At 41.2% G+C, this 14307-nt stretch overlaps 1 protein-coding gene across 1 annotated transcript; it reads left to right on the top strand.

The window, feature by feature from the left end:
* The first annotated feature begins 7714 nt into the window (after window positions 1–7714).
* Window positions 7715–13573, top strand: LOC115152328 (caveolin-2). The gene is made up of 3 exons (XM_029697101.1): window positions 7715–7954; window positions 8263–8450; window positions 11887–13573. The coding sequence occupies exons 1-3, from the start codon at window positions 7805–7807 to the stop codon at window positions 12035–12037; spliced, it is 489 nt and encodes a 162-aa protein (XP_029552961.1). The 5' UTR covers window positions 7715–7804; the 3' UTR covers window positions 12038–13573.
* The last annotated feature ends 734 nt before the right edge of the window (window positions 13574–14307 follow it).

The following is a 14307-nucleotide window of genomic DNA, read 5'->3' as shown; positions in this document are numbered from 1 at the left end:
CATCTCTCGCGCTCCTTTCTCTGCTGCTTGGTCCATTGTTGGTGGGAGATTCTGTCACGGTTGTCTTCGGTGAAGGAGGACCAAAACGCAGCAGGCATGCGGTTGTTCATTTTTTAACATTTATTAAATCAAAAGGAACACTCCAAAACAACAAAACGCAACGAACTACAGACAGTCTGGCAAGGCACAAGGCTAAACTCAGAACAATCTCCCCCAAGTGACAAACACAAACACACCCTCATATATGGGACTCTCAATCAAAGGCAAAAGGGAAAACACCTGCCTTCAATTGAGAATCCCAATCCCAATTAACCAACCATAGAAACACACTTACTAGACTACACATAGAAATACATAAACATAGACCATAAACCAAAAACCCGGAAATACTAAATCAAACACCCTTTTACCAAAACACCACCCTCAACCACATAAAACAAATACCCTCTGCCACGTCCTGACCAAACTACAATACCAATTAACCCTTATACTGGCCAGGACGTGACAGAAATAGGAAATTAAAATGCCTCTTCTATTCTATATTAGGTATATTCTATACAAATATGCATCTTGTAGGCTACATAAAATGTCAAATGTTTCCAGAATGTATTAGTTTAACCCTCAAGTTGACCCCAAAGCCTTCAAAAAGAAGCCAAAAAAAATGAAATGGTTGGTGGGAATATAATAGGCAATTCTAATCACTAAGGTTAAAAGAGTATATGAACATTGTTTACAGAGAAAAGTGATATATTCTTTGTATGGCCAATATACCACAGCTAAGGGCTGTATCCTGGTGTAGTTGCGTCGTGCCTAAGAACAGCCCTTAGCCGTGGTATATTGGCCATATACTGCACATCCCTTATTGCTTAAGTGTCTGGAAGTGTGACATGTCAGATTCAATATAACTCTCATGTTCTATGACTGAGTTTAATTTCTTTGAGGTGCACTGAATTAAATTCTACTTCCTGTCACTAAAACTCTCGTTTCCTGTGAGGTGTGGCCTATTAAATTCGAATTTGAACTCATGAGATGAATGGGAGTCAATTCCAGAATTCTGAATTGAGCACAACCCTGATAGAAATGCTCCTGTTGTTTAAATTACTTCCACTCGACAGACAAGGACAACAAACTGGACTTCATCAACAAATGAGATTCAAAGCGGTGGACAAAAGAGTTGATGGTCACACAAACTGTCACGTCCTGACCAGTATAGGAGTTATTTGTTATTTTAGTTTGGTCAGGACGTGGCAGGGGGTGTTTGTTTTATGTGGTTCAGGGTGTGTTTTGTGTATGTGTTTAGGTAGAGGGGGTATTTGATTTATTAGTCCGGGGTTTGTTAGTCATTGTTCTATGTTAGTATATTTCTATGTTCTATCTAGTCTTTTGTAGTTATATGTTTAGTTAATTGGGGTTGGACCTTCAATTGGAGGGGAGAGCGCCGGAGTATGCGGAAGTGCTGACGATCTCGCCCGTGCGCACGCACAGTCCGGTGCGAGCGATCCCAGCCCCTCGCAAGTGCCGTGCTAGAGTAGGCATCCAGCCTGGAAGGAGGATGCCTGCACAGCGCATCTGCTCTACGCACGGCAACCATCAGGCCTCTGCACAGCCCAGTTCGCCCTGTACCAGCAGTCCGCTTGTGCAGGGCTCCTATTTCCATTCAGCCAGGACGGGTTGTGCAAGAGGTGCGCTCCAGACCTCCAGTACTTACCCATGGCCCGGTATATCCAGTTCCTGCTTCTCGTGCTGACCCAAACTCATACTGCAGGCAAAAACCTGTGAAAAATAGATTTTAAAAAAATTGAATTTTGTGACTGTACTATTTAGTGTCATTGTTTTATAGATACCATAGTGAGAAAGGATTCAGTTCGCAACTCCTAAGGCTTCCACTAGATGTCAACGATCTTTAGAAAGTTGTTTGAAGCATCTGTGATTAATACAGACCGAATTAGAATGCTTACAAGTTGACACGTCATCACTTCATTTTTTGCGCCTGCGCATAAATCTGAGAAGAGTGTCTTTGTCATAATCGTTTATTCTAGACACTTGATAGGTTGTGTGAAAATATTACTGATGTTTACTGATGTTTCACGTTAAAAATGGACCAAAAGATTAATGCTAAACAACGTTTGACATGTTTGAACAAACGTAAATAGATTATTTACTAGGTTTTCTTTAGCTTTTCGGCGTGACTTTACACTGCCCACCTCATTTTGTGGGAGCCTACTGAACGCTAACTATTTGGACATAAATTATGAACTTTGTCAAAAGAAACCACATTTGTTCTGGACCTGGGATCGCTGGCAGCGCCTTCTGATGGAGATAATCAAAGGTAAGGGGATATTTAGAATGTTATTATCGATATTAGATGATGCTAATGCTAACTGTATAGCTTAGCTTAGCTTATAGCTTAGCTTGCTGTTGTTAGCATAGTACCCAGTTTATTGCAAAATGTGATTTCCCAGTAAAGTTATTTTGAGATCTGGCCATTCGGTAGCAATTACGAGATGATAATATATTATTCTTTGAATGACAATATTATAATTTACCAATGTTTTCGAATAGTAATTCCGTGATTTGTAATGCTGGATTCACTGGGAGCATTCGAGCCGAAAAAAATTCTGAATTTCACCGCGACTGTAAATGCTGTTTTTGGATATAAATATGAACTTGATGGAACTAAAAATGCATGTATTGTATAACATAATGTCCTATGAGTGTCATCTGATGCAGATTGTCAAAGGTAAGTGCATAATTCTAGCTAGTTTTCTGTCTGTTGATGCCCTTCTTTGAAACGGCTAAACATTACACACAGCTATTGTCAATGTACTCTCCTAACATAACCTAACTTTATGCATTCTCCGTAAAGCCTCTGAAAATCGGACAGCGTGGTTAGATTTAGGAGATATATCTTTCAAATGGAGGAAAATAGTTGATTATTTGATTATTTGAAATGATTACTCTTGCAGTTTTGAATTCCCCGCCATGGTCACATGACAATGAATCCCAATACCGGGATAAGATCGGGATAAGATCCTCAACAGGTTTAAGGCCTGAGCCTAAGCCACCTCCACTGTAGGAGGTTTGGGGAGGGGGGGTGTAGCACAGGAGCTGTCGGTGACGGCAGCCACCCTCCCTTCCCTCCCTTTAGTTTTGAGATTTATTTTTGTTTTGGGGGTTATTTTTGTTTTTTTGTGTGAGGTGCATCCAGGGTCTGCACCTTTGGGGGGGGGGGGTACTGTCACATCCTGACCAGTATAGGGGTTATTTGTTATTGTAGTTTGGTCAGGACGTGGCAGGGGGTGTTTGTTTTATGTGGTTCAGGGTGTGTTTTGTGTATGTGTTTAGGTAGAGGGGGTATTTGATTTATTAGTCCGGGGTTTGTTAGTCATTGTTCTAGTCTTTTGTAGTTATATGTTTAGTTAATTGGGGTTGGGCCTTCAATTGGAGGCAGCTGGTTATTGTTGCCTCTGATTGAGGGTCCTATAACTAGGAGTTTGTTTTTCATGGGATTTTGTGGGAGATTGTTTCTTGTTTTGCTGTGTGCCTGACGAGACTGTCTAGTTCGTTTGTTTTTGTATACGTTGTTTGTGTTTTTCCTTCTTCACTAAATAAAAAGAAGATGAGTATACATTTTCCCGCTGCGTTTCTGGTCTACACCCTACGACACCCGTGACACAAACACACATATGCATACATGCACATAGGCAAGCAAACACACATGTGTGTGGTATATGTACAATGCCTACAGAAAATATTCAGAACCCTTTACTTTTTTCACATTTTCTACGTTACAGCCTTATTCTAAAATGGATGAATTAAATGTTAAAAATCCACAATCTACGCACAATACCCCATAATGACTAAACGAAAACAGGTTTTTAGAAATGTTTAAACATGTATAAAAATAAATAAAAAAATACCTTATTTACATAAGTATTCAGACCCTTTGCTATGTGATTCGAAATTGAGCTCAGGTGCATCCTGTTTCCATTGATCATCCTTGAGACGTTTCTACAACTTGATTGGAGTCCACCTGTGGTAAATTCAATTAATTGGACATGATTTGGAAAGGCACACACCTGTCTATATAAGGTCCCACAAATGACAGTGCATATCAGAGCAAAAATCAAGCCATTGCGCCGAAGGGATTGTCCGTAGAGCTCCGAGACAGGATTGTGTCGAGGCACAGATCTGGGGAAGGGTACCAAAAAATGTCTGCAGTATTGAAGGTCCAAGAACACAGTGGCCTCCATCATTCTTAAATGGAAGAAGTTTGGAACCACCAAGGCACCTCCTAGAGCTGGCCGCCCAGCCAAACTGAGCAATCGGGGGAGAATGGCCTTGGTGGGGGGAAGTAACCAAGAACCCGATGGTCAGTCTGACAGAGCTCTAGAGTTCCCTTGTGGAGATGGGAGAACCTTCCAGAAGCACTGCACCAATCAGGAATTTATGGTAGAGTGGCCAGACAGAAGCCACTCCTCAGCAAAAGGCACATAACAGCCAGTAAGAGTTTGCCAAAAGGCACATAAAGACTCTCAGACCATGAGAAACAAGATTCTCTGGTCTGATGAAACCAAGATTTAACTCTTTGGCCTGAATGCCAAGCATCACTTCTATAAGAAACCTGGCACCATCCCGTTTTTCAGAGGCAGGGACTGGGAGACTAGTCAGGATCGATGGAAAGATGAATGGAGCAACGTACAGAGAGATCCTTGGTGAAAACCTGTTCCAGAGTGCTCAGGACCTCAGACTGAGGCGAAGGTTTACCTTCCAACAGGACAATGACCCTAAGCACACAGCCAAGACAATGCAGGAGTGGCTTTGGGACAAGTCTCTGAATATCCTTGAGTGGCCCAGCCAGAGCCCGCACTTGAACCTGATCGAACATCTCTGAAGAGACCTGGAAATAGCTGTGCAGTGACTCTCCCCATCCAACCTGACAGAGCTTGAGAGGATCTGCAGATGGGAGAACCTCCCCAAATACAGGTGTGCCAAGCTTGTAGTGTCATACCCAACAAGACTTGAAGCTGTAATCACTGCCAAAGGTGCTTCAACAAAGTACTGAGTAAAGGGTCTGAATACTTATGTAAATGTGATATTTCCAGGGGCTGGGGTGTTTTATGAATTTGCACAAATTTCTAATAACCTGCTTTTGCTTTGTAAGTATGGGGCATTGATGAGGGGAAAAAAACAATTTAATCAATTTTAGAAAAATGTTGTAACCTAACAAATGTGGAAAAAGTCAAGGGGTCTGAATACTTTCCGAAGGGGGGTTAGTGTGAGAATAATCCCAACAATTAAAAAATATATCTATATCCTGTGCACGTACAGTTGAAGTTGGAAGTTTACATACACTTAGCTTGGAGTCATTAAAACTAATTTTTCAATCACTCCACAAATTTATTGTTATCAAACTATAGTTTTGGCAAGTCGGTTAGGGCATCTACTTTGTGCATGACACAAGTAAGTTTCCAACAATTGTTTACAGACTGATTATTTCACTTATAATTCACTGTATCACAATTCCAGTGGGTCAGAAGTTTACATACACTAAGTTGACCGTGCCTTCAATCAGCTTGAAAAATTCCAGAAAATTATGTCATTGCTTTAGAAGCTTCTGATAGGCTAATTGACATCATTTGAGTCAATTGGAGGTGTACCTGTGGATGTATTTCAAGGACTACCTTCAAACTCAGTGCCTCTTTGCTTGACATCATGGGAAAATCAAAAGAAATCAGCCAAGACCTCAAAAAAAATTGTAGACCTCCACAAGACTTGTTCATCCTTGGGAGCAATTTCCAAACGCCTGAAGGTACCACGTTCATCTGTACAAACAATAGTATGCAAGTATAAACACCATGGGACCAGGCAGCCGTCAAACCGCTCAGGAAAGAGATGTGTTCTGTCTCCTAGAGATGAACGTACTTTGGTGAGAAAAGTGCAAATCAAACCCAGAACAACAGCAAAGGACCTTGTGAAGCTGCTGGAGGAAACAGGTACAAAAGTATCTATATCCACAGTGAAACAAGTCCTATATCGACATAACCTGAAAGGCCGCTCAGCAAGGAAGAAGCCACTGCTCCACAACCCCCATAAAAAAGCCAGATCGCAAAGATCACAAAGATAGATGGCATCATGAGGTAGGAAAAGTATCTGGATATATTGAAGCAACATCTCAAGACATCAGTCAAGAAGTTAAAGCTTGGTTGCAAATGGGTCTTCCAAATGGACAATGACCCCGAGCATACTTCCAAAGTTGTGGCAAAATGGCTTAAGGACAACAAAGTCAAGGTATTGGAGTGGCCATCACAAAGCCCTGACCTCAATCCTATAGAAAATTTGTGGGCAGAACTGAAAAAGTGTGTGCAAGCAAGGAGGCCTACAAACCTGACTCTGACACCAGCTCTGTCAGGAGGAATGGGCCAAAATTCACCAAACTTATTGTGGGAAGCTTGTGGAAGGCTAGCCAAGACATTTTACCCAAGTTAAACAATTTAAAGGCATTGCTACCAAATACTAATTGAATGTATGTAAACTTCTGACCCACTGGGAATGTGATGAAAGAAATAAAAGCTGAAATAAACCACTCTCTACTGTTATTCTGACATTTCACATAATTAAAATATAGTGGTGATCCTAACACACCTAAGACAGGGAATTTTTACTAGGATTAAATGTCAGGAATTGTGAAAAACTGAGTTTTTATTTGTGTATCTGGCTAAGGTGTATGTAAACTCCCGACTTCAACTGTATATCCTGGCTTCAGAGAAGGTTGGTGGCACATTAATTGTGGGGAACGGCTCGTGGTAATAACTGGAATGGAATTGTAACAACCACATCGTTTTGAGGTTTTCAACGCCATTCCATTAGGTGCATTCCTGACATTATTATGAGCCGTTCTCCCCTCAGCAGCCTCCTGTGCCTGCCTTTAAAAAATTCTAAAATTGCTCCCATGTATGTTCACTAATCGGCAGAAGGAAAGGTCACTGAACTCAATAAATACGTGCAATAAATCTGCAAGAACCTCTTGAAGACATGCACAAAATGCACTCAATGTTCCTTTACACACATACACGTTTCCCAAACTCACATACACATCCCTCTTATTTCATCCTCCTCTCATCTCTCTCCTCCACATCCCTTTTAATTGGACAGCGTAATAGTGGAGGAGGAGGAAAAAGAGAGGAAGTGATGGAAGGAGACTAATGTTAACAAACAGGCTACTGTGATGATTGTGATGATTAGGGCATTTTGTGACTTGGCACTCAGACACCTCATGATTGTCTGAATGGTGAATGGTGCATGAAGAGGTCTTGTGGTGGCAGGTAGCCTAGTGGTTAAAAGTTTTGGGCCAGTAACTGAAAAGTCCCTGATTCAAATCCCCAAGCTGACTAGGTGAAAAATCTGTCATGTCCTTGAGCAAGGGAGTTAACCCAAATTACACCTGTAAATGCTCTCTGGATAAGAGACTAAAATGTATAAAAAGATGACTAGTGTGTATAGCCTACACAAATGTTAAGATATAAACAAATAATGTCCAATGGTTAACTAACGTCAATTACTATTTTGCCAAATATAGCCGAGTTCAGATTATTTGATAAATCTGACGAATTCTTCAACAAATATAGAGTCAAACAATGCAAATAGTATGGGGACGTGACTTTGCTTGTTGTGTCTACACTACGTTGCGCCGCTTTCCGCACGGGGCGTGGGTCCGTTTCATGCACGCAGGCACAGACACAAATGCATAGAGCGCTACCAACGAGAGCTCTCCGCTGCCCAACGCGCCGTCTGTGAAGTGAAAATGGGTCTCGAAAAGGAGAATTACGAGACGAGTATTATAATGGACGAGGACGAGTTCAACAGATCAATAGAACCGATTTTGTCGAAAAAAGACAAAGTCTACGCGGCGATTCCAGACCGAGATCCCAATGACATAAACGCGCACTTAAAGGTAAACTACTGTATCAGTGTATCAGCGCACCGTGCGCTCCGGGTTTTCACAAAGTAAACACCAGTGGACAGATGAGCTGTAGAACAATACTTTCGTTATTGTCGTTTTGCCATATGTAATAAACTAATCATAAGCAAACATTTTATTCATGCATAATAAATGAAAATGTCATGCGCCATTGCCTGTGTGTTTAGTTTCCATGTTGGCTGTAAACTCCAGCTAATATGTTTGTTTGGACAGAATATGACAAATGGGTGTGTGAGTGAGTCCATGACTGATTCCTGACAAGCGCTTGTCTCCTTCCCCAGGTTGGTTTTGACGATGTGATCGCAGAGCCCAGTTCCAACCACAGCTTCGACAGAGTATGGATAGGAAGTCACGCAGTCTTCGAACTGTTCAAATATGTATTCTACCGAATACTGACCACCATCCTCGCCGTTCCCATGGCATTTATCATCGGGATAGTCTTCGGGGGCCTCAGCTGTATTCATATTTGGTAGGAACACATCACATGCTATCTTGTTGTTTCAGAGCTTGGCCAAGGGCCACATTTTCCATTCACTGCTCTGCTGCCTATTTGTTTTGACCCATTGTAGACAGTTTGCACAGAAAGACCAGTAGGCATACGGACATATATATTTATACAATTAATGTCATATGTAGGGTACAACTATGAATGTGTTGTCATTGTTTTTACTTTATTTAGGCAATTATGGCATAGCTTTTTCATATATAGGCTTATTTTCCATTATGTGCTGTATGCATGCCAGTGGACACAGTGATTAGGTTGAAGGAAAACCATGCAACTCCTTACATTCACAAATGCCGCCTAAGAGTCACTTAGCTAAGGGGCTGCTTGCTAAAACAACACCGGATCTGTGCCCAAGTGAGGCACTTTATGGAAAGTTAGGAGGAATGCAGTATTCAGCTGGTAATGGAAAAAAAAACATAACCCCTGCCAGATAGTTGGCATTCTAGTCTGCCTTGCAGCACTGTAGGCCTGTTTTCAGAGGAGAGTGGGACATTCCACTAGAATAGATAGAATACAGATTGCTTGTGGGCATGTTTTGTGGGCATGTCACAAAGTAACTCTAATATGACCTTTAGTACAGATTATGGACTAGTTTCCCCATGTCTCAATGTCTCAGTCTCTCCGAAGAATAGATTCTGCCAAAAGGCAATGGTTGGATCTCAAATGGCACCCTGTTCCCTACAGAGTGCACTACTTTTGACCACTGCCCATAGGGCTTTAATAATGTTGACATACTGTTTTACCCATTTCATATGTATATACTGTATATTTTCATATGTATATACTGTATATACCGTATTCTGGTCAAGGCCATACAATTCTTCAGATATACTACCTATTCTATCCATAAACTGTCAATATTGTCTATACATCCCATCACACGCACACACACATATATTTGATAGGTTACAGCCTTATTCTAAAATGGATTTAATTGATTTTTTTCCCTTATCAATCTTCACACAATACCCCATAATGACAAAGCAAAAACAGGTTTTTAGAAATGTTAACAAATGTATAAAAAATTAAAACGGAAATATCACATTTACATAAGTATTCAGATCCTTTACTCAGTACTTTGTTGAAGCGCCTTTGGCAGCGATTACAGCCTCGTGTTGTCTTGGGTATGACGCTACAAGCTTGGCACAGTTGTATTTGGGTAGTTTCTCCCATTCTTCTCTGCAGATCCTCTCAAGCTCGGTCAGCTCTGCACAGCTATTTTCAGGTCTCTCCAGAGATGTTCGATCGGGTTCAAGTCCGGGCTCTAGCTGGGCCAGTCAAGGACATTCAGAGACTTGTCCAGAAGCCACTCCCGCGTTGTCTTGGCTGTATGCTTAGGGTCGTTGTCCTGTTGGAAGGCGAACCTTCGCCCCAGGTTTGAGGTCCTGAGCACTCTGGAGCAGGTTTTCATCAAGGTTGTCTCTGTACTTTGCTCCGTTCATCTTTCCATCAATCCTGACTAGTCTCCCAGTCTCTGTTGCTGAAAAACATCCCCACAGCATGATGCTGCCACCGCCATGCTTCGCTGTAGGGATGGTGCCAGGTTTCCTCCAGATGTGATGCTTGGCATTCAGGCCAAGAGTTCGATCTTGGTATCATCAAACCAGAGAATCTTGTTTCTCATGGTCTGAGAGTCCTTTAGGTGCATTTTGGCAAACTCCAAGCGGGCGGTCATGTGCCTTTTGCTGAGGAGTGGCTTCTGTCTGGCCACTCTACCATAAAGGCCTGATAGGTGGAGTGCTGCAGAGATGGTTGTCCTTCTGGGAGGTTCTCCCATCTCCACAGAGGAAGTCTGGAGCTCTGTCAGAGTGACCATCAGGTTGTTCGTCACCTCTCTGTACAAGGCCCTTTTCCCCAATTGCTCAGTTTGGCTGGGCGGGGCCACTTCTAGGAAGCGTCTTGGTGGTTCCAAACTTCTTCCATTTAAGAATGATGGAGGCCACTGTGTTCTTGGGGACCTTAAATGCTGCAGAAATGTTTTGGTACCCTTCCCCAGATCTGTACCTCGACACAATCCTGTTTCAGAGTTCTACTTATGTAAATAAGGTATTTTTTTAAAACATTTATCACTTTGTCATTATTGGGTATTGTGTGTAGATTGATGAGGAAATGTTTTTATTTAACCCATCAAGGAAATGTTGTTATTTAATCCATTTTAGAATAAGGCTATAACATAACAAAATGTGGAAAAAGTCAAGGAGTTTCCGAATGCACTGTATCCTTCGGATCCTTTGATTGTTCTAATGTTTTTAGATTTCTTAATTCCATTCTTTTACTTTTTAGATATGTGTGTATTGTCGTGTATTGTTAGATATTACTGCACTATTGGAGCTAGGAACACAAGCATTTTGCTACACCCACAATAACATCTGCTAAATATGTGTATGCGACCAATAAAATTGGATTTTATTTGAAAAGTAGTGCTTTATATAGGGAATAGGGTGCCATTTGTGATGAGGTAGAGTCCGTCTGCACTGTTTGTCACAGCTTTTATGGAAGATAAGCAATTTAAATATGGCTTTGGTGACATAGCAGGGATCAGTAGAGGATGGAATGGTAACTATGAGAAACAGTTGACCCTGTGGCTGGTCAATAGACGTCTGGGATGTGTCTGATAGATAGTGTCACAAGATGTAGTGGCACTAAAGAAGGCGCTATAATAAAAACACATTCCGTAGCCTTATGCAGTCAAATAAAAATACAACATTCACTAGATAGGTGCAGTAAAATGTGTTGTTTTACATGGTCAGCAATAGTAGTATGGCACCCCTGGAGCATGTTAGGGTTAAATGCCTTGCACAAGCGCACATCAACGCATTTTTCACCTTGCCGGCGCGGGTATTCAAACCCGTGACCTTTCGGTTACTGGTCCAACAGCTCTAACCGCTAGGCTTCCTGCCGCCCTTAATACATACTGCAGGCTCCAAGCATTCATAGAGTCTGCATTAACTGTTTATGCATATCCAAAATTGACAAAGTAAGAGGATCAAGAAGGCTGTGTTAGAATTCATGTTGCAAGGTACTCTGGACTCTGCAGCAAGCAGAACTTGTTAGGAACACCTCATATTACACCCAACACAAGGCTATATGTTCCCCATAATTTATTTTACTAGGCAAGTCAGTTAAGAACAAATTCTTATTTTCAATGACAGCCTAGGAACAGTGGGTTAACTGCCTTGTTCAGGGGCAGAACAACAAATTTGTACCTTGTCAGCTCAGGAATTTGATCTTGCAACCTTTCGGTTACTAGTCCAACACTCTTACCACTAGGCTACCTGCCACCCCAAATGTAATATGTATGCAGGTAATACTTATGGCTACACATTCTGTGCGTTTGAAGAATACTGTGTGTGTGCGCGATGCAAAGTTAAACCTGTTTTTGTGGTCCTCCTCCTTCCAGGGTGTTGATGCCGGTGGTGCGGAGCTGTCTGATGGCCCTGCCCTCTGTCCAGGTGGTCTGGAGGAGCCTTACAGACATTTTTGTCACCCCCCTCTTCCACAGTATGGGCAGGTGTCTGTCCTCTGTCCACGTCAAGGCCATGGACAACTGATAGGGGGCTTTCCTTCCCCGTTATGGGGCTGGGGGTTAAGAAGTTAAAGGATATCTTCACTTTTTGTGTAAAAAATAAGTAAATAATTTGAGGTAAGTCTTAAAAAAGTGAAGATATCATTTACTTATGTTTTCGTAGAAATATATAAGCTCTTCTTAAAGCCAACATCGACACACCATGTGGTGGAATTATTGTAGAGTATATAAGTGTAACTGATAAGTTACGAGCGCTCATAAAGGATGATTCGGGTAACTTCCCTTTGACAACACCACAGCACCATCTGGGTAATAAGATGATCCAACATGATCATTTATGTCATTTGGGAATTTCAAGATTCACATGATGAATCATAATGTCCACTGTTCATAGAAGTGGTTGTGTAGCATTTCTAAGCAGTTGATGTATTCTGCCAAAAGAACAATTGTTCAGTTGTGACCAAAATAAAGGATTATCATTCCATTATTCTGATGCTAAAAATAACTGTTTTAATCTTAAAGGATCAGATCAGGGCAACAGTATATTGGCCAATTAGGCATCACACCATTCCTGGCATCAGACATGTAATGTTTGTGTAGTTTCTGCTCTTCATGTGTTGCGGATATATAGCAGAGGTTTCAGATGGAATTTGAATGAATGAATTACTTAATATATTTTCTGTAATAGTGTACACTGATCCTAGGGGCTGAGATGCAGCTTATACTTCTGCAGTCTCATTTTGCTGCTGCTGTGTTAATCTCGCAGTGCTTTGGATACATTTTGGCCATTTGCTTTTATACAAAGACAACCTACCTAGTAAAGACCTAAGAGAGTTGTATATATTTTGAACAGAAGCTGGACTTTTACATGTCTAATATAATTAAACAAAAGGGTGGGTTGGCTTTCTAACTAATTATTTATGCACAATTGCCATGCTTTTTGACGGTCCATGTTTCTGTGAGTCGTGAAAAAACTGGACAGAACTTTTATGTTAAGTATCTAAGATGAGTTTACTACTCTGGTTTATTCTATAGTCAGGTACATAGTCGTAGGCCTAGGTGCTGCTGAGCTTTCCATACGCCGTAGAGCAACTAGCTTGCTTTATTCTTTGATGTCAAAACCCAAATGTGGAGAGAATCTAGCAGATAGTGCCACCAGTTCTTCACAACTTATCGTATAATACGTCACACAAAACCCTGGCTTCATCCAAAATGGCACCCTATTCCCTAAAAAAGTAGTGGGCTATATAGGGTGTCATTTCAGAGGCACCCTTGTGCTTTGTTTTAATGGACAACCAAACGCAGCGATTCTGTCAGTAACTTCTAATCCTTTAGGTAAGCGAGGCGGTTGACAGCCTGCCAGCCAATAGACCATGTCTGTACTTGGATTGTGCAATAGAACACAGGTGTGGAATTCTTTTTTTTTTATGTAGCAAAAATGGTAAATGGCATGATGTGATTCTAATTGAGCTCAACAAACAAGACTTATTCTTTGATTTGTAAAAAGTACCAAAAGTGTTTCTATTCTGCATCAAATAAAGATCATTATTTCTAAAAAAAAGTTCTGAGTATTGCTGCGTGTCTCTCTGTCATAGAAAATGATGAGAACTGCGATAGGAGGGCGGGGATATGTTTCTCAGTCTCGGTGAGAGAGACAAGTTGTAAATCACTAACTGAGCTGATTGCATAAGACACTTTCCTATACAGAGAGAAGAAGAACTGCCTGACCTTGTGGGTCTATTACAACACGACCTGGGGCTCTGCTGATAATCTACAAGTTTACACAGCACAATACTGATTTGGTAGAATATGGAAGAATATTCCATACCAGAATATTCCACACTGATAATAACCTACATGGTTACATAAATACAGCATTTTACTGACTTGGTAGAATGTAAGGAATATTCCATACTGATATTTACAGTTTGAAATTTACTAGGGTGGGGGGTTGGTCCAAAATAGTCATACTTTTTATTTATTTTTTTGCTTTTGGGAGGTTTTGTGTTTTTTTTATTGGGTACAGTGGAGGATAGTGCACATTTCCCCAGGTTTACATTCACACTTTTGCAGGTTTTATGATATAATTTCTTCCATCCTAGCCACATTTACTCTTCTACCTGCCCACGCCTCCCCTATCAAGGTGATTTGGTACTTCCCTTATGCACTACACTTTTCTGCTCGCTTACTATACCACAGGTCAATGTAGTCTACCAGTCTAACAATCCATCTGCCCTCTATCTACAATTCATTGTGACAATAGTGGTGGCTGGATCGTTTGTCCAGATCTGCAAT

The sequence above is a fragment of the Salmo trutta genome, chromosome 17 (assembly GCF_901001165.1).
Source record: "Salmo trutta chromosome 17, fSalTru1.1, whole genome shotgun sequence".
NCBI classification, from domain to species: Eukaryota; Metazoa; Chordata; class Actinopteri; order Salmoniformes; family Salmonidae; genus Salmo; species Salmo trutta.
This window is presented reverse-complemented; position numbering and strand designations above follow the sequence as displayed.